Source organism: Myotis lucifugus, unplaced genomic scaffold (assembly GCF_000147115.1).
Source record: "Myotis lucifugus unplaced genomic scaffold, Myoluc2.0 scaffold_114, whole genome shotgun sequence".
NCBI classification, from domain to species: domain Eukaryota; kingdom Metazoa; phylum Chordata; class Mammalia; order Chiroptera; family Vespertilionidae; genus Myotis; species Myotis lucifugus.
This window is the reverse complement of record NW_005871162.1, coordinates 2,548,374-2,569,413: the sequence shown is the minus strand read 5'-3', so window position 1 is coordinate 2,569,413 and position 21,040 is coordinate 2,548,374. Positions and strand designations below refer to the sequence as shown.

The following is a 21,040-nucleotide window of genomic DNA, read 5'->3' as shown; positions in this document are numbered from 1 at the left end:
CCATGCCTCCCACAGCTTTTCCAAGCCAATGACATCATGCCATGCAGCTGATTGACAGGAGACTTGGTTCAATCGCTGCCTGAAGACCTTGTTCAGTCTGTCTTAGTCTGTGTGGCATCTGGGATGCTTGTACCCCTTTTACTCTCCTTCATTCTCTCACTGGATTCAAACTTGAATTGTAGTCCGTGGCTCTCCCAGACTTTCCTGACTCCCTCCCGTGTTCTCTCACAAGTGTCTTCCCTAATAAAAAAAGGTCAGATCTTTATTCATGGGGAGTCTGCTTCTGAGAATACCCTGAGTAACCCAATTGCCAAAGGCCCCAGAGGTCCTGAACTTGCCTGGGAAAACCCTACGTGGTCCATCAGGAAACCCTGAATAGACATCAATCCATAAGGGAAAATGCAACCATCCCATAATGATTCTTTCTTGGAAAATTGGTATTTGTTTGGAACCTTTCCTATCGGTTCTGATGTCCCAGGAATGTATTCAATTGAGTGTATGTGACAACAACACCAACAACATCCAGGAGCGGGGGCCGGCCCCGGCCCGGGCAACAGTCACTTAGGCACACTCACCTGGTCCCGCTGCTTGATCCTTTGGTAAACATACTCAGCAAACGGTTTGCGAGGAATATACTTCCCGTCTCCTGCTGTGACATGGAAAACCCCGGCTTCATATACCACTTTGCCCCTGGAAATGGTCACGAGGGGCACCCCGTGGCACACCATGCCCTCGAAGATGTTGAAGTTCACAGCCTGATGGTGGGTTTTTGCCGAGATGGTCCTGTTTGTAAAAACAAAGAAGCCCCAGCTCATCACCAGCTCATCTGGCGAATATAAAATATTAAAAGGATGACTTACAAGAAAATTTAGCAACTCTATTAGGACAGAGCTTTGTCACTGGAACAAGTGACTTCAAGAATAGAACATAGCATTAACATTTCATTGCAAAGTAATTACATTTTCTGGGTGAAAAACCCAATAACTCATTCTTTATGGTGATTGATGAGGATAGAGTGGGTGGAGGAGAGGCGCTGGCTCTCACATTTAAATTTTAAAATTAGTATTTATGTGTTTAAAGAACAAAGTATTTAATTATAAAACATTTCCAACACTGATGAGTCTGATGAACACACTGACCCAATACCCAGACGCCTGTAAGACTGCTGCAATACCTTTCCCCAAATACCATTCCTGCTCCTCCCTTCACAGAGGTACTCGCTAATTGGTAGTTACCAAATTGAATTTGATATTTATCAAGGCAAAATTATATCTTGAATTTCTTTCCCTTGTCTGAGGCAAAACTGGAAATTTGAGGATGATAAAAATAACAAAATACGGCCTGACCAGTGTGGCCCAGTGGTTGAGTGTCCACTTATGAGCCAGGAGGTCACAGTTTGATTCCTGGTCAGGACACATGCCTGGGCTGTGGGCCTGATATCCAGTAGGGGGTGTGCAGGTGGCAGCCAATCGATAGATGTTTCTATCTCTCTATCCCTCCCCCTTCCTCTCTCTCTAAAAATCAATAAAAACATATTTTTAAAAACACACAGAGATGATAATAACAAAATGAATCTGCTCCCAGTGAGAAATATCACCAGGGGGAAGAAAAAAAAAGGAGGCACCTGTATGTCAGGTACCTGCTTTGTAACATCTTATTTTATCTTCATAACACCACTTCAAGATAAAGAGTGTTTTCTACACTTTACAAGTAAATGCACTGAGATTTAGAGAGGTTAAGTAACTTGTCAAAAGACACATGACCACATAGTTTGATAAAACGGAGCTATTTGATATATTTTTAAAATTAACATTAATTTTTAAATCTGTTCTGTATCTCCATAGCTTTCTCTTTTCAAGAATGTTGTGAAAAACAGAATCCTAGAGTAGGAAACCTTTGAGACTGACTTTTTTCATTAAGCATAACTATTTTCAGATTTATCCAAGTTGTTGTTGCGTGTTAATAGGCCATTCCTTTCCCATTGCTGCGTAATATTCCATTATATCACACACCACAGAGGACCCATTCACCTACTGAAGGACATGTGGGTGTGTCCAGTTTTTGATGGTTATGAATAAAGCTCTGATAACCATTCCCATCTATGTTTCGTGTGAGCACTTCTCTAAATACTCCAGACTGGAGTCACTGGGCCATATGGCTGGTGTATGCTGAGACTAAAAGAGCTCTTAGTAAACTTAGGAACCAACTTGCTGATATAAAGAAAAGTTTAAAAGATGAGTAATGAATAGGAGGTAGATACAAATACAACAATAATCTAAACACTAAGAAGGAAAGGTCTGCTCAAATAGTAAGACATGTCACTAAAGTAGGAAAAGTGAATAAAATATATGAGATGACTAAATATAGAATGAGTTATGAGCTGGTGATGAAAGATGCAAACTCAAAGAAAATCTAGGACATAATATAGAGGAACTTCAGACCTTCAGGTTCAAGTGCCTTTTTCTGACCGTTATACTCTCTCTGTGACAGTATTTCCATAGTCTGGGCTGCTGCTTTCCTACATGTCACAGTGACAGTCATGGCAGGAACCTTGGGCTTGAGTGGTAGAACGTTACATAAACGTGTCTGGACTGATACATTCGTAAGGCTGCCATACAGAGTAAATAGGATGCATAAAAATTCATGCTAAAGTAGTTATTGATGTGCAAGAATGAGAGGTGAAAACCGTAAATCATAAAACCCTGTTTTTCCTAATGGGAAGCTGAGTTACGGGCACTCGTAGGAAAATAATCTAACAGGAGAAATAAGCTCTATACACAGAAATTGTCATCATGATACTGCGTAAAGTACTGAAAAGCCGAAGCATGACAATTTCCCAATGATTATTCAGTGGAATACTGGGCATCTATGAACAGCTAGAGTTAAGAATATGCTAGAGAAGCGAAGGAAGCAACAATTGTGTAACGTCAAATGAAAAAGTGATGGAAAGTATGCACACTATATCTACAAGGAAAATACATATGCACATGGACAAATACAAAAGGAACTGTACAATCTAAATTGTTTTTGTGGACCAGGGAAAAATAAACATGCAAAAAAACATGACAGCAAAGGTCTGTGACAATAAAATGTCATCTCAGATTTCTCTGCCTCAGCCAAATAAAGGTCACTCATTACCTTGGCACTCTCAGCCTCCCAGTAATCAAGAGGAAGAAGATAATTAGGCAACATCTAAGCAATTCTTTATAATAAGGCATTATGTAAATGAGGTCAAATTAACATAACATGTAAATTCCAGGCATTATCACCAGCAGGAAAAAAAAGGGGGGGGGCTTCTAATTTCACATTCATAGGTGTCTGACAGGGTGTCATCGCTCCCCAGCCTTTTCCTCCCGGCCAGAGCTACAATACTCACTGTCAGGTCTGCCTCTCTTCCTTTCCTATGACTCTGCTCAAGAATCCTGGTCTCATGTCAATTCTATCTTGGTAAAGTTGGAAGAGGAAAAAGAAAAGGAAAAATCCTTTGATCCAAGAAGCCGACCCTGAAGATGCAGAGCAAAAGTGAGCACCTTTGCTCTGTGGGTCATCATGAGCTGAATCTTCTGCAACCATCTCTTGCTACGTCCCTCTTCTAGTTGCTGTACACTGGGTTACACGTTGCAGTGTAACAAAGGGGAGTGTATCTCCCCTGGCAGAATCCTTGCAATAACTTAGGGTACTGGCCTCCAAAAGACAAATCTAAGCTGGAAAAAAAATGATTACCTCCAAAAATTTGAACATTTATTTTTGAGAAGGATTGTATTTGCTCCCTTTGCTGTATATAGTAAAACGAAAGCTAATGGAGAGAAATTACAAAGAAACCAATTTAACTTCAATATATTATAGTCTTCAAAAAAATTAATAATGAATGAACCGCATACTGAATGCTTGTTTTACATTTTGGAATAAATGTAAAAGAGGCCAAGTTATTTTATCCCCAGCACACAATAGGTGCTTAATAAATATTTATGAAATGAACAAAAGAAGAATCACATTATTTTCCTCCTGTCGGTTTTATTTCTTGCCTCTACTGTCCTCAGGCTCATAACTGCATTTTGGAAATAGAGCCCTGAATTAAATGGGATGCAAGTATCCAATCCCAACGTTCTGCTGTGTACTTAACATTTCTGGCGAGCTGTACAAGTTCATTAGTAATCCTATATAATAAAAGGCTAATATGCAAATCGACCAAACAGCAGAACGACAGGTTGCTATGATGCACAGTGACCACCAGGGGGCAGACGCTCAATGCAGGAGCTGCTCCCTGGTGGTCAGTGCGCTCCCAGAAGCCAGGCTCACGGCTGGCGAGCACAGTGGCGGTGGTGGGAGCCTCTCCTGCCTCCACGGCAGTGCTAAGGATGAGCGGGTAACATAGGGGAGCAGGCCTAAGCCATCAGTCGGACATCCCCTGAGGGCTCCCAGACTGTGAGAGGACGCAGGCCGAGCTGAGGGACCCCCCTCCGAATGCACAAATTTCGTGCACCGGGCCTCTAGTAAATAAGGTAAAATTGATATGATTATCATTCTTATTTGCATCTTATCAAATTACAGGAAACACCTGTTCATCAGTATCTAGCAATACTTGGAAACACTAAGATTATCAGCACTAATAAGTACACAGCTGAGCCTGCCCAAAGATCACGCAGTTTGATATTGAATGAACCTCAGAGAGGTCAGGATCACTTTCATGTTTTGAGAATACTCATATATTTGTAACCCTGACATAAGAAGATTAAAAAAACTGCCTAGAATGGATTTCACCTGGTTGTAACTAAGAATCCCGCCTGATATACCTTTTTCTTTTAATATTTGCACTGTATCTCTGGAACTTTTTGAAAAATCTCCTTTTGTGATAACCTCAAACATATAACTTTGAGGTTTTTCCTCAGCATGAAGCCTGAGCCCAACTGCCCTCCAAGCCTCGCTCCTCTGTCAAGCCCTGGACAGAGGTGAGCGTTAAGCACCAGCGTTGGACGAGGGCCACTGTCACAGCTCACAGGAGCAGGCCCCTCCCTCTTAGAGCCTTATGGGAAAATAACAAACTATCCTCCAGTTTTTCATACGTTGCTCCCAGGGGCTCCCTCTGATGCAGCACAGGTCCAGGTGTGAAGGCCAAAGTCAGACTAACGTTCCCTCTTCTCAGAGCTGATGGGCCTCGTGTCATCTGGGGAGCGGGCTGTGCTATGAACGCTGGGAGATGGGGTTGGGAGGCAGCAAGAGGGTCCCTCTAAAAGGGAGGGTCAGTGAATGGACTAACATATCATCATCATCTAAAAGGGAGGGTCAGTGAATGGACTAACATATCATCATCATGTGTTTTTGCAGTTGTATTCCAGCTTGTAAATGAGCCACATGCAGGACCTCACCCTGCAGGATAGCAAGTGCTGTAGTTTTGTTTTTTTTAATTATATTGACTTAAAATTTCTTATGTATTTTTTAGTTTAAATCATTTTAAATTTTCAATGACAGTTGCCATACAACATTATATTAATTTCAGGTGTACACCCGAGTGATCAGACATATAGTCATCCTGATAAATCTAGTCAGTACCCATCTGGAACCATAGTTATTACATTATTATTGACTATATTCCTTACGCTATACTTTATTTCTTTTTAAATATATTTTTATAAGTACTGTAGTTTTGTCCCTTGGCACCCATCCTCCCTTCCTCTGATGTCAGCACCCCCATTTTCATTTTTAAGAAACTTCTCTCCACCATTGGAGGTGATCTGGCAAGACTGTTGGGCATGTGCCCTGTTCTTCCCTAACCAAGAGATGGGCAATTGCGTTCTTTTTCCCAGGAATTTGAATCTTCGGCAGAGTGACCAAAAAAGTTAAAAGTGATGGGAAGGGCGCATCCCTGAACACAGAGCAGCTCCTGCTGTGGGCGGCCCCAGGCTATGCTGGCCTCTGGGGTGTTGACGGCTCTTTTGGCCTGTGAGATTCCCAGGGCCTTCCTAGAGCCTGTTTCTGCTTAAGTGAGAGCCAGTTGGTCACTAGGACTTGTAGTCAAAGACCCTGACTGACAATGACTTTGCCCTTGGAGAGTAGTAACTCCCATGCATGTCTCTGAAGCAGAGTTCAAAAGGTCTGACTCAAAAAAAAAACCCCAAAAAACCTAAAAGCTATTTTCAACCCAATCTGTCTGCAGAACAGATGCAAATGTGGAGTGATGCTCTGATTTCATTTGTAAGCAAAACCCAAGAGCTGTGAGATTCACTATCCAATAGTTTTCAAATTTAACACTATGCACGTCAGTTCAGGAGAGTAGCATTTATAAAAAAATACCTTCTAATTCTTTTTTTCGAGATTTACAAATTAGGCAATTTATTTTTTCCTTTTAAATGTGTTGGGTGACATTGGTTAATATGATCATATAGATTTCAGGCATGGGTTTCTATGTTACAAGATCTGTATATTGCACTGTGTGCCCACCCCTCAAAGTCAAATCTTCTCCCGTCATCATATATTAGGGCCCTGTTCATCTCCCACCCCCTTCCCTCTGGCAACTACCACCCTGCGGTTTGTGTTCATGAGTTTCAGTTTTATGAGTGAAATCATATGGTTCTGAGCTTTTTCTGACTGACTTTTTCTCTGTTCCTCTTCCCTCCTCTCTGAAATCAATATATATCTCTTATCTCTCTACATTGTGAGTGGATGGCTAGGCCTGTCCTGGTGATGACAGGAGGGATAGGATAGGAGTGATTAAAACCGTCTCATCTGTGAGTGAGGCTGGAGTTCTGGGCCACTGGCTCTTCGTTAGCACATTCACAGGAAGGGTGTCCTCAGTGGTCACTCTGCCCCAGGGAAACGCTGCTCTTTGTCAAGCTCTCTGTGAGCCTGTATCTAACGGCACATCTCTCTGCAGAGGGTGTCAAGGTTGTCTCACTGAGTCCCAATTACACACGTGTCCAAGGCTCAAGCTGTCAGGGAAGCAGGGGCCCTGAAGATAACATGAAGCTATTTTCCAAGGGAGTCCATCACTTTGATACCACTCACATCACAGCTGCAGGAAAAACATCCTGTTCCTTTGCAAATAGCTTTCTATCAAAGAGCCGCGTGCTCTTATAGATGGGAAAACTCACTGAAGCGAAGCCTGCAGGAGACAGCGCCACCGCCCATGCGCACTTGGGGAGAACATTGTGGGCAGGAAGAGAATGTCTGAGAGCAATGGGGGTCCTCCTGCCCCCAGGGAAACGATGTGTTTAAGGATTTTGTTACAGTTTCTCCAACTCGGCCAATTTGTCCACGGCACAGTGAGATTCTTCTCAGGTTGTCATGAGAACAACAAAAATAAGTGAACAGGATTATTCAGGCCGATTCGTGGCAACTTTAAAAATAGAACATATCTCTCTACATTGTGTTATAAGACACCCTGTGTTCAACACAAAAGAAAAATCATTAAATCTTCCCAACAACCCTATGGGGTGGGTACTATTATTATTCCTATGATAGATGAGGATGATGGGACACCAAAAAATTACTAACTCGTCCCACGTTTCAGAGCTAATACGTTCACGTTGCTCAGGGGAGATAGAGGTTAGGCTCTTAACCACGAGACAATATAGCCACGTGAAAGCTCTCTGGGAAGCCACCAGGGAAGCATTCAATCAATAGAAACATTCTTCATCCACCAGAAAACACACAGACGACAGCTCGTTCCATGTTTCCTGGTGTTTCCTAGGCTGTTTTTCTGTTTAGCAGTAAGGGATGTAGGGTGTTATTAAAAATTCTTTAAACCAAAATTGGTCATTCTCAATGTGATCACAAGAGAAGAGATTTCTTTTGACGTGTGCTCCAACTGTCTATTTCAAACCATCCCTCTTGTCACTTCTTGGACGTGACAAGTTATATAAATGGGGAGCAAAGCAGCCACATCTCTGGAAATGCTAAATGGTGCTACTTCAAGTACACTGTCATTACTAAGCAAAGTTGCTACTCACTGCACCCATCAATCTTCCGCCCTCTGTTCAGACTCTACCCCCACCTCCTCCCACAGAAGAGAAAATGGGAACTGCTTCAGCCATGTCAGTAAGTCTACATCAGACAGTAACGTGGGAACTCTACTGGTGCTCAGGGTATGACAAGACATTTAACACAGGTTCGTACAAAGGCTGCCCAAACATTGACTTCAAGAAATTAACTGATCAGCTAACTCTGCTGTTTTGTCCTTGGAGCTGTGTCATGTAGGTCATGGGTGGTGGTGTAGCTCATGGTTAAATACTAGAAAGTTAACCTTGGAAGTAGGTACCACCGTCTTCATCTCCCGTGCCTCACACAGCACTGAGCAAATGGAAGGAATTATATACATACTAGAGACCTGATGCACGAGATTTGTCCGAAATTCATGCAAGAGTAAACCTTCCTTCCCCCAGCTGCTGGCACCGGATTCTCTCTGGCACCCGGGACCCAGGCTTCCCTCCGGCCACCGGCAGGCACACAGGACCCAGGCTTCTGTCTGGCCGCCAGCAGGCACCCGGGACCCAGACTTCCCTCACAGCCCCAGCTTCATCCGGAAGGTTGTCTGGAAGGATGTCTGGTCTAAGTAGCATATTATGCTTTTATTATTTTAGACTAGAGGCCCGGTGCACGAAATTTATGCACGGGTAGGGTCCCCAGGCCTGGCCGGCAGTCAGGGCCGATCAGGTTCCCCGCCTCCCCACCTCCTCCTTTCCTTGCTCCCTCAACACCCCGCCACCACTGGTCACCCACCATGTTCCACACCATCACCTGGTGGTCAGTGCACATTATAGCGAGCAATCGAACTCCCGTTCTCCCGGTCGAACTCCTGAGGGGACACTTTGCATATTAGCCTTTTATATATATAGAGAGATTTGTTTCTTCGAAACTAAGTTATTAGCAAGTTTCTGAATTACTACTTCACATAAATATTGCATGTTCTATACACTAGTTTTCAGGAAGTGGGGAACTAAAAATAATTTAGTGTCTTGCAAGAGCAGGAACTGACTATGAATCAGCAAAAGCTAGCATGTCACCAGGATGTAGGTCCTATGAATATAAAACACGTATGTGCTTGTCGGTGAGGGAGGATTATTAGCTTTTAGAAGGCGAATGGTTAGCCTGACATATTGGAAGAATTCACTTTATAGTGAGAATTCACTTTCTGGACTAGAGTGTGGACTTGGTCTTGTAATAATTACATTGGTCCCCTCCCTGGGAGCTGCCTTGCCCTTGGCAAGATGACATTGTTTGACAGACTATCTGTGGGTGCAACTTGGGCAGAAAGAGATGTCAGTTTTCTGCACAGGAAAGCAGTGGGGAACTGCCCTGAGAGTTCAGAGAGGCCAGGACTTATTATGTTCAGTTCTGATGCCATATTTTAAGAAGAGAAAGGAATGACCGGAATATGAAGGGAAGACAGTAGGGTTCTCAACTAAAGGGATGGAAAAAGAGAAAGTTAGATATCAGAACTATCTAAGGGACTTTTAACTTGCCTCTTTTTTTTTTGAAAGAACATGACCTATTTTCCCTCCATCCCCACTGAGGGGAATAAAGAGAGGTGGTAAGCAGAAACGCTGGCAGGTGAAATGCAGTTTGACACTGGAAAATAACTTCTTGACAAGCAGGGAGTGGGGTGTGTGAGTGAAGGAGAGAAGCAAAGACTGTGGCCAGGGGAGAGAACCAGGAATGCAGACCGCTACAGAACTGTGGGCCATCCAGAGATGGGCCGCAACACCAGCCAAAAGTCAGAACTCCCAGCTCTGGAATCCTAAGAGTAGAAGCTGGCCTCCAGCTTTCCTGAGGGGGTGACCAGCAAGCCTCACGTTGCAGATTCTACTCCTGTCACAGTTGAAAGGGTTCTTAGAAACTCCGAGATTGACAAAAACATTTCCTTATAAAAACCCAGCCCATGTGCTCAGTGGTTGAGCATCGACCTATCAACCAGGAGGTCATGGTTCGATTCCTGGTCAGGGCACATGCCCAGATTGCCGGCTCAATCCCCAGAGGGGGGTGTGCAGGAGGCAGCCAATCAACAATTCTCTCTCATCATTGATGTTTTCATCCTTCTCTCCCTCTCCTTTCCTCTCTCTGAAAATCAATAAATCATATTTAAAAAACAAAACCCCTAACAACAAGTACAGGCTGCCTTGCTCTGCAATTGGCATTAAAAGCACCATCTCATTTAACCCTTGGAGTAAGCCTATGATATCGATATTCTTTTTTTTTTAAATATATTTTATTGATTTTTTACAGAGAGGAAGGGAGAGGGACAGAGAGTTAGAAACATCAATGAGAGAGAAACATCGATCAGCTGCCTCCTGCACATCTCCCACTGGGGATGTGCCCGCAACCCAGGTACATGCCCTTGACCGGAATCGAACCCGGGACCCCTCAGTCCACAGGCCGACGCTCTATCCACTGAGCCAAACCGGTTTCGGCAATATTCTTATTATCCCTATTTTATGGGTAAGGAAACTGAGGCTGAAAGAGGTTAAAATGCCTAAGACATCTAACACATGGCAAAGCTAGATCTTGAACTTGGGTCTATGAAGTACAAAGGCGTTTCCCTTTAATGATGAAAAGCAACTTGTTTTAACCACAGCACAGGGCGCAAGCTCTTTCAGAAGAGGGCTGAGACAGTCAGTCGATAACTATGCAAAGTGCACAGTACTGACACCAACCATATAGATTTCCACCACGACTGGCAAGCTTTACCGAATGCCGACTGCTCAACCACCACCCGTCAGTTTTGAATGGATGGAGTCACTTAAGATCCTAGTGTCTAAATAGAATTTCTCTAGGGTTTCTACACTTGAACGTTATTCCGTTATGATTCACAAAGCAACCTTTGCCAGTCATTCTTGACCCACTGTCTAAAGAGTGTGCGGTGGAAAAATGTGGGACAAGAGCCACTGAGCACCAAAGGGAGGCTCCCTCAGTGCATGCTGGGAACCGGAGACCCAGGATGTGCATCAGGGGTGTGGACTTTAGATGTTCAACGAGAAGAGTCTGTCATCCCCAAAACTAAATCATTGGGAAACGATGGCTCGCAGGTCAAATCTGGCCTGCAGCCTGCCTGGGGGAATAAAGTTTTATTGGAACACGGCATGTATATTCATTGATTACTGTCTGTGGCTGCCTTTGTAGTACAGAGGCAGAGTTGAATAGTGGCAGCAGAGACCCTATGGCCCATGAGGCCCCATACATGTACCTGCCCCTTCACAAAAGGAGCTTGCTGACCCTGCTCTCGGTGTCCTGGTGTGGCAAAAGCAAGGCTTCTGGGAGGACTGGGAGACCTAGGACCTTACAAGGAAAGAGCCACAAAAAGAAAAAAACAAACGACCCGGAGAGACAGAGAGACAGAAAAGGCGGAGGATGTGATAACTGGTTTGGCTCAGTGGATAGATCATCAGTCTACGGACTGCAGGGTCCCAAGTTCGATTCCGGTCAAGGGCACGTACCTTGGTTGCAGGCTCAATCCCCAGCCCTGGTTGGGGCACGGGTGGGAGGCAACTAATCAATGTGTCTCTCTCACATCGAAGTTTCGCTCTGTCTCTCCCTCTCCCTTCCACTCTCTAAAAATCAATGGGAAAATATCCTCGAGTGAGGAGTAACAACAACAACAAAAGGTGGCGGTGTAAAGAAAAACGAAGAAACAATAAAAAGGGTGCAAACGAGGACAAGAAGGTAACCGAAAAGTAAGAGGCAGAGGGATACCCGTGACCATCCCAGCACATTCCAGCGGCGGCCATTGTCCATTAAGCATCTATCCCACTCACGTAATTGCTCACCAATTCATGTTAGCATCTCCGTCTAACCGATGAGGAAATGGAGACGGAGAGAGATGGAGTAACTTGTCAAGTTGCCCAGGAAGTGAACGGCAAGGTCAGAAATCAAACCCCAGCAGGCTGATGCCCGTCCCATGCTCCTTCCACCACCCCGGCCGTCAGTGACCATCCCTGCTCAAAGGCTGAGCGCGCCGTGTGCTTCAGGCATTAAAAGGGTTCCCAGACTTGGGATTTTAATAGCAATTATCTTCTTCCCGTCTGGGCGAGAACTCGGTGACAGCTCATCATCTATGTCAGCCGCGGCGCACTGCGCGGACCCTCCTAAAATAGAGCGTTTGGGAGGTTCTGTCAGAGGTAGAAGCACAGCCCCAGAGTCCCAATTAGCCATGGAGTTGCAGAGCCCCAGCTTGACCAGACCCCAGAGGCACCTGCTTCAGGGAAGCACTGCTGGGTCACCGAGGCCGGTGCTGGGGCTAACGTAGTCACAGCGACATCACCTCTGTCCCCCCAAGCAGGCGCGAGGCTTGGGATCCAAGGCGGTGATGCTGAAAAGCTGCAGGAAACCGACTCAGCTCCCCCGCCAGCCCGCCTTAGGGCAGACCCATCCATCACGGAGGCAGGGAACGGAGCGGCACCCAGGGGCGCCCGACAAGCTGACAAGGGACCCGCCACCGCAGACAGGCCGACGACAGGAACCTGCTGACTGGCGCAAACTGGGGCGATGACTGCCAACAGGCGCTCAGTGCCCTGGGCACTGTGACAAAGAAGGTGTGTGTCTCCACAGCCTGACCCTGACCCTGCAGAGCGACCTTTGACGATGGGAATTAGAATCATGCCCGTTTGACAGATGAGGAAATTGAGGCAAACCAAGGTGAAGTGCCTTGTCCCAGGTGACGCGGTCAGTCAGTGGAGAGGCCAGAGTACAAACCCAGGAGGTCTGGCGCCAGAGACCAAGTCCGACTCCCCCAGGCCCTTGCCTCCTTCCCTGCCCTTTTGGGAGGCTGTAGCTTTGCAGGGTTTAAGAGATTAGACAATAGAGTCAACCCGGCCTGCTCTGAACCCCAGCTCTGCCCTATCCAGCTGTGGGATTTGGGGCAAATGACTAACCTCGCTGCACCTCAGTGTTGTCATCCTTAAAATGGATCCCCACATGGTAATGGCATCTACTCCTTGGAGGGTGGAAGGAAAGTAGCAACCCACTGGCAGCTCAATTGATCTGCAGGCTCACCTCCTGGTGCGAGGCGCCCTGGCCACGCCTGCTCCGCCTTCCCCTGACCCTCCTTCGCTGCTCTGCCTCCCGGGCCAGGTGTGTGTGTTTGGCACAATGACCAAGGCAGATACCAAGGGCAGAGGTGACAAGAACCAGCACGGGTTCCCTCCTTCTCTGCGGGGCTCCAGCTCCTGCTGGTGGTTCCACCTTGTCTTTGCTCTCCCCACTTTACCCCCATCTTCCCTTCTCGAAGGCCCGCCTGCTGGACTTCAGGCTCCAGCATCAGATGCAGAGACACCAAGCCTTGCAGACAACTGCTTAACCAGCTCCTACAACCAGGGAAGGTTGAATCATATGTGTGTATGTGAATGTCTATATGTATGCACATGTGTGTGTACACATGCACATGCATGTATCACACACATATAGAAACATGCATGTGCATTTATATATGAACACAAATTATGTATGTGTGTATATGAGTATCGATAGCTATATCTATGCATATCCGTATCTGTCTCCAAGTGGTTCCACTTCTCTGTTCATATCCCAGCTGGGTTATTGCTAGGATAGTTTCTTGCAGGGATCTCTCCTCATCGCTTGCTACCCAAAAGTGTTCACCTTTGCCATTTTCACTTGCTTTTCTTACATTTACTAATAGCAGTTCGGCAGCTGAAAGTCATGGTCAGGTCATCTGTGATCAACATGATGACAGTGAATAATAATATTCCATTGCAGCTGGTATTTACTGCATGTTTTTATGTCAAGCTCTAGACTAAAATCTCTTTGTATTATTTTTATTTAATTCTCCTCACTACTCTATGGAAGCAGGGTTTTTAAAGAATACCTATTTTATAGGTGTTCTAAATGAAGACATTGAGGATTAGGGAAGCTGAGTAACTCACCTAAGATCATAATTAATAGACTACATGACTCAAATACTAAGTGTTAACCACTATATATTGCCTCCCACTATAAGTAATCCACCCAGAACACGCCACATTTATATGAAATTTTACATAAACTTTTCCCAGAAATACGAAGGCATCTTAACAGGAAAACATAATGCAAGGTAGGATAATTAGGGACAAAAACAGAACAGAAAAACTTTCAAAAAAAAAAAGGATGGTGCCAACTACCCATTGGTAGTTTAATTTAGGTCTTTACAGGAGATCATACTTATCAGTATAAAGTTCTATGCAAAACCTCTCCCCTAAAAGAGGCAACCAATGAGTCAATTTTAAGACATACTGTCATGTTTTTTTTATACTTTGCGTACAATTTATTCTCCTCGGTGTCAGAGAATAACAACGACGCACGGAGCACCAGGAGGTTTATCATATATTCAGCAGTTAAAACACTGGAATAGTGCAAACAAAACAACAACTTGGGTCTTTTATCATATTGCTGAAAGCCATGCTTGCGTCATTAAACTCTTCTTGTCTCCAGTTTATCACTTAAATAAATGAGGTAGAGTGACTAATTAGGTTTACAGTATTTCCATGAAGAAAGTTAGGTTCTGAGAAATGAGATTCCTAAGTTCAGGATATTAAGACCATTATTTCACAGCTCTGACTTCCCAGCCATATACACCTCTGTTCACTGCTGGCTTGAGGCAGACCGGAACATGAACTGAAGAAGTCACCTTGATGGAACGCTGAGAAAATCCCTCCTCACCTATGGGTTTATCATATACTCATTCGCTCACGCACTGTGCTAAACACTTGAGGATGCAGCATCAATAAAACAGACAAAAATCCCTTCCCTTCCCGGACTCAGCTCACACTCCAGTCAGACCTATTTCTGAATCTGCAAGGACCTCTGTATTATAACATGATTGGAACATATGAGCAAAGTCAATGTTTCAATAGGAATCACATGCATATGCATATATATAATGCCTTACAGTTTATGCAAAGCAGTGTCAGATAACTATGGCATTATTCCTCAAAATCACCTTGAGGAGTTTGCAAGAACTACGACAGACCATTAAAATAAAGAGACAAACACTATTAGGTTACCAAAAAAAAAATGAACAAAGGGAAAAATCAGATATTTCTGTATAAGAAAAAACCCCAATGATTAATAAATATGAAAAGGTATTCAACTTCCTTAGTGCTCAAACATATGAAATTCGTAGCTGAAAGGTAACCAGTGTTACCTGCGAAAGTAACAAAAGTCAAAGGGGGGGAAAAAGATTGTACGCAGAGCTGGTAAGGAGCCAGGAGGTGGTGACCACACAGGCAGAGAGCCCTGGAACGCGCACACCCCTAGATACAGCCATTCCTTTTAGTATCCACCCGATGGAAAGAATCATAAATTCGGATTTAAAATGTCAAAAAAAACCTAAAAACTGTAGAAGTTACTCATTACTATGAAACTTACACGAAAGGCCTAACACAAAGGAATTATATGGAGAGCCTTCCCTGGAAACTACTGTCTCAGGCTGTCAGGTGTCCAACATGTTTCAACAGCCCTGCTCGGTGTCATGTCTAAGGGACCTTTTACTGAAATGGCAGTTACAGTTGTGTCCCATTCGCAAGCCAACTACAAGCTAAATGTGCAGAAAAAGACATGTATGGGGTGGGGCAAAAGTAGGTTTACAGTTGAGAGTATGTGAAACACAAAGTTTCTTTTTAAAAAAATATATTTTTATTGTTGATAATATTACAGATACTATCTCAGTTCCCTCCTCCCCTCTCCCTCTTTCCAAAGTTTATTCTTTTACTATTATTTATTAACTAGAGGCCCGGTGCATGAAATTCATGCAAGAATAGGCCTTCCTTCCCCCAGCTGCCGGCACCAGCTTCCCTCTGGCACCCAAGACCCAGGCTTCCCCTGGCAGGCACCGGGGACCTGGGCTTCCCTCACAGCCCTGGCTTCATCCAGAAGGTCATCCGGAAGGATGTCCGGAAGGATGTCTGGTCTAATTAGCATATTATGCTTTTATTATTATAGATTACTGTATTATTTTCCACACGAACAACACTGACTGGAACTGTGGTTGACAAAAACAAACTGGAATTCTGGGACTTGTTGATTTATCTATCTAAGCTTTTCTCTCTAGGATACCACAATATTAAAGTCACTTCCTTTGATACCCTCTAGTTTGTAAATCCCTGGAGTCTTACTTTATCTGGGATACTGATAATATTCATGTTTCTTAAGGTTTCACTGAGTCTAATGGGGGAAAAAAATGAAACCAAGTTGTCCCCATTAGACTCAGTATGGACAGGAACACGCGTGCCGAAAGCCCAGCACGAATGCCAAGCTCAGCTCTGAGCGGGCAGCCGGTGTGACCCCCTCCCAAAGGGCACCCTGGGTGGGCTTTGCAGATGGCACATGTGGGGAGCCTCCTCGCGGCCCAAATGGCACGCAGCCCCGGTTTCAGGCCTGAAGGCAGGGAAGCGATGGAAAATTTCCTTCAGGCGACATCATGTCGGCATAAAAAATAGTATTGATCCTTTTGCCTCCTGGCCAATGAGAAATCAACTTAGACAAAGGACACGAGGCAATAGGTTTAATGGGACTCCCACTGCAGCTGCAAAATAAACCTAATGGACCCTGACTCTCCTGCCCAAGGCTCCGGGCTGCACAGGCCTCTCCTGGGGAGGGCGGAGTGTTCCGCAGGCACAGAGGCCTTTTAAAGAAGCTGCCACTGCCCTCGTGTCCACAGAATCCCCTTGCCAGCAGCATGCGGTGGGAAGGGACTTCCGGGAGCGCGGGCCAATGTGCAGGGACCCATGCCACACGCCGGCCAAGCGCACACCTGTCACCGAAGACAGAGTGTGCAGTTTGCCGCCGGCGGCACAGCATCCCTCAGCATCTCCAGCTCATCACTCCACATGAGTATAAGGCAGGGCAAATGGAGGTTTGCAGTTGTTCGTATGGAAAATAATACAATCTATACTAATAAAAGTGTAATATGCTAATTAGACCGGACAGCCAAACAACCTTCCGGACGTCCTTCCGGACGACCTTTTGGACGAAGCTGGGGCTTCGAGGGCCGAGCCCCTTGCACGAATTTTGTGCATCAGGCCTCTAGTAATTAATAAGTAATAAAACAAGAGTAAACTGTGTTTTGTGTATTCACAACGATAAACCTCCTTTAGCCCAACCCCGTGTATACGTTCTATATTCTTTTTTTCCAATCCTCACCTGAGGATATGTTTACTGATTTTTAGAGAGAGAGAAGACAGGGGGAGAGAGAGAGAAATATCCATCAGTTGCCTCCCGTGCGTGCCCGACTGGGGATTGAACTCGCACCTGGGTATGTGCCCTGACCAGGAATCAAACCCACCACCTTTTGGTGCACAGGATGCCAACCAACTGAGCCACAGCGGCCAGGGCTCTGCATTCGTTCCACCCCCAGGGTGTCCTAAGCGGCAGTCGGGGTGGGGTGGGGGGGGGGGTAGCGCCTGAGAATTTGCATTTCTAATAAATTCCCAGAGGCTGCTGGTTCCTGGACCAGACTTTGAGAACCACTGCTCTTAAAAAAAAAGGGGCCCTAACCGGTTTGGCTCAGCGGATAAAGCGTCGGCCTGGGAACTGAAAGGTCCCAGGTTTGATTCCGGTCAAGGGCATGTACCTTGGTTGCAGGCACATCCCCAGTGGGAGGTGTGCAGGAGGCAGCTGATCGATGTTTCTCTCTCATCGATGTTTCTAACTCTCTATCTCTCTCCCTTCCTCTCTGTAAAAAATCAATAAAATATATTTTTAAAAAAAAGGCTTAAATTAAGTGCTTTGGTGCTTTATGTGGGCCCCTTCCCTGAATTACTCTCTTCACTGTGATCCTCTTCTGAAGGGAAGGGTGCATTTTCACTGCCCCCCGCCCAACAGGCCGTGTGGGAAGCCACGGCTCTTTGCTGGGCTTCAAGGCTATAAAGACCCTAGGATTCTTTCCAGGTACTGATATTCCATTTCCTTCGATTCATTTCCATTCCGTCTTCTGCTTCCTACAGACCCAAGGGCCCCTGGCTTTATGATAATTAAGTGTGAGTCTGAGGCAATCAACAGAGTTATCTGACCACGGAAGGATCCAACCTGGCTTCAACCACACTCACGGCCAGGGCTGCTGGCCTCCTGGCCGCTGACTCCGGAATGCATCTTTGTCAAGCGCTGCTGGGGGGAAGGAGAAGGCAGAAGTGCCCAGAATTCTTTTTTTTTTTTAATTCAAAGGGGGAAAACTGTAAACCCTGGATCTGGAACCAGTTCCAAGAGCAGATAAACAAAGCCTTTTAAATCGCCTATTTGCTTACTGGCCCAAGACTGTTCATATCTGGTTTATTCACAAAAAAATAAAAATTATTGCGCTCCTATATGTAGTTGGCACTGTTTTGGAACCTAGGAATACAGCTGTAAATAAGACAGGCAAATGCCAAAACCAGAAAAACATGTATATCAGGTAGGGAAAAATACAGCAGGTGCCGAGGTAGAAAAACCATGCCTTTTGCACAACCACCCCCCCACGTCCTAATGCTTAAAATAGACTCGGCTTCCTCTGGCAAAGGCACATGCCCAACGACAGGATGGGTTCCTGCGATCTGCTCCTGAGGTGCTTTCCTTCATGATTTGAAAAACAAAAATGATGCAGCCATTATTCGTGAAGTCCCTGGAAACCACTTCTAGTTCACTGAAAAGGTTCCGTTGCATCAGAACATGTTTAAATAAACAACCTGGCATACACAGAGGTTACATTTTTACCCGCAGGTAATCAGCAAGGCTAGCTTTTTTTCATGCACGGCCCAAAACTTCTGAAAAGCAAATGATGAAGACGCTGAAGGTTACAAAAGGAAGTTTAGGTGCTTTGTTGGAACAGTTTCACTGCAAATACATTTTTCAAAGGAGTCAGTGCTGGAGGCACTGAAGAGTTCTAGTTTAATCAGATGATCTTACCCAAAAGAATCCATCCACGCTTCTCCACTTTAGTCATTCCTGGTGAAAGTCGGAAGGTGCAAGAAACATAAGAGATGGAGCTTCCTTTATATGAAATATCCTAGTACCCTTTGGTCATGTCTGAATGAAGTCATTATTGCAAGGACTTTTAAATCACAATGATAACTATAGCTACTAACAGCTCCCACTTATCTGACACAGTGACCACTTACTAGCACTAACGGAGCACCTAGTATCACTAACTGAGCACCTCGTATCACTAACAGAGCTCCTACTGCATGCCAAGCACTGCTGAACGTTAATTACGTACCAAGCATTTTAGTTCCTTTGTTTCCATTTCTGTTCTTATACCAAGCACTCTATGTACACCACCTTAAACATTCACAACAATGCTGTGAAATCAATATCACCATCATCATCCCGGTTCTACAAATGAGGAAACTGAAATTCAGGAAAAGGAAATAACACCCCCAAGGTCACACCCAGTGAGCACGTGGCAGAGAAGGGACTGAACCCCAAAGCCTTTCTCTTTACACCCTGGTCCTGCTCCTGCTCCCAGGAGCTAAGATGGTGGACTGGGTTTTGAGTGGATTAGCAAAAGGCATGTATTCCTCAAAACACTTCGCTATCATCTGCCAGGAAATGGCCATAATGCCTGTGTAAAGCTACGATGGCCAGCAGACATGATGGGTGCCCCCATGGCTGTGCAAAAGCACAACCTGGTAACACTAACCTGGTGCGACGTTGCCTCCATGAATGTGTGCAACACCACACAGTGAAAGGTCACAGCATAGACTGTCTTCATGCCACCCATGCACCTGGCATGAGGCCTGTGCACTGCGATCGTGCGGGTTTGGGGTCTGGGCGGCGGGGGGAGTTAGTGAGTTAGTTATAAACACTCTTAGAAACAGGCATTGAAAGTAGAGTCTTACTGCCTGGCTGGTGTGTCTCAGTGGTTGAGCATCGACCTATGTTTCAGGAGGTCATGGTTTGATTCCCAGTCAGGGCACATGCCTAGGTTGTGGGCCAGTCCTGTGTGGGGTGTGCAGGAGGCAGCTGATCAATGATTGTCTCTCATCATTGATGTTTATATCTCTTTCTCCCTCTCTGAAATCAATTAAAAATAATGAGAGAGAGAGAGAGAGAGAGAGAGAGAGAGAGAGAGCGAGCGCAGAGTCTTCCAGCTGACCAATTCTGATAAGCTGAGACGGTTGTTGCATTTACGTGCGTGTGTGTGAGTGTGTGCTGGCATGTGTGTGCAGATGCTGCTTTTGAGGAGGAGGAAGATGATGTGTGCCAATTAGGCAAATGAAGCACCATGTGCAACTTCAAGGGAAAATGCCTCGTAGCACTGATACTGTCCCTACAATAGTAAGCCACAATCACCACTACTTATCAAAGGGCACCTTCCTCCTTATGTGTTCCCCACATCCCACGATCCCCACGCCCCAAGGATGGAATAGTCATTCCTCCCCTGCTTTCTTGCACACACAGGGCCCCTTCTGTAACCCAGAGGGGCATTGCAAAAGCTGCAAGCCATGACCCTTCACCGAATATCCAGTTCAACGCGTGTATTTCTATCTTGTATGAGAAAAGCAAGGAAATTAAGCAGGAGAGACGGCACAGTGCCTTCAAGAACGGTGCGTGCAAAGCCAAAGCCGGCTGTAATTGAGTTTGAAAAAAATAAACGAAAAGAACAGGGAGCAAAACATGCCGGCTCTGCAGAATACCGTGTAGCTAAAAGTCTTCATTAAATGTTCCAGTGCACACAGCGTGTTAGCAGCGTGTTTGTGTGCTTGAGATTCTGTGAGCTATCCTGGAGCTCATAAATACGGAACAGGGACAGTTGCCATAGTAACTAAGTGCTCTTTAATCAATCCCGAAGCGCGGAAGCTCACAGGGTAGTCTGAAATGGCCAGCACATGAGTTACTGCGGCTGCGGCTATGGGCTTGCAAGTAACTCACAGGCCATCCTCTCCAATGAGATGTTGACAAGTTGGCCAACCTGACCAGCCTGGGTCTTGAACACATGGCACCACCAGATGCTGTCTTGACACTGCATGGAAATCGTACTCTTGATTTCTTCCCCTTGACTGCAAGTACCAAGAGGTCCTACAAAAATGGGCCAACCACTTAGATAGGGAACGTGTCCTTAAATGTGAAGCTTTGACCCAAGTAGCGA

General features: G+C 45.3%; 1 protein-coding gene across 1 annotated transcript in view; it reads right to left on the bottom strand.

Moving 5' to 3' along the window:
* Nucleotides 1-21,040, bottom strand: part of DPYS (dihydropyrimidinase) — a 68,919-nt gene that overhangs the window by 6,544 nt on the left and 41,335 nt on the right. Inside the window, 1 exon segment of the mRNA XM_014459706.2 lies at nucleotides 576-783. Coding sequence (XP_014315192.1) covers nucleotides 576-783 — 208 coding nt within the window.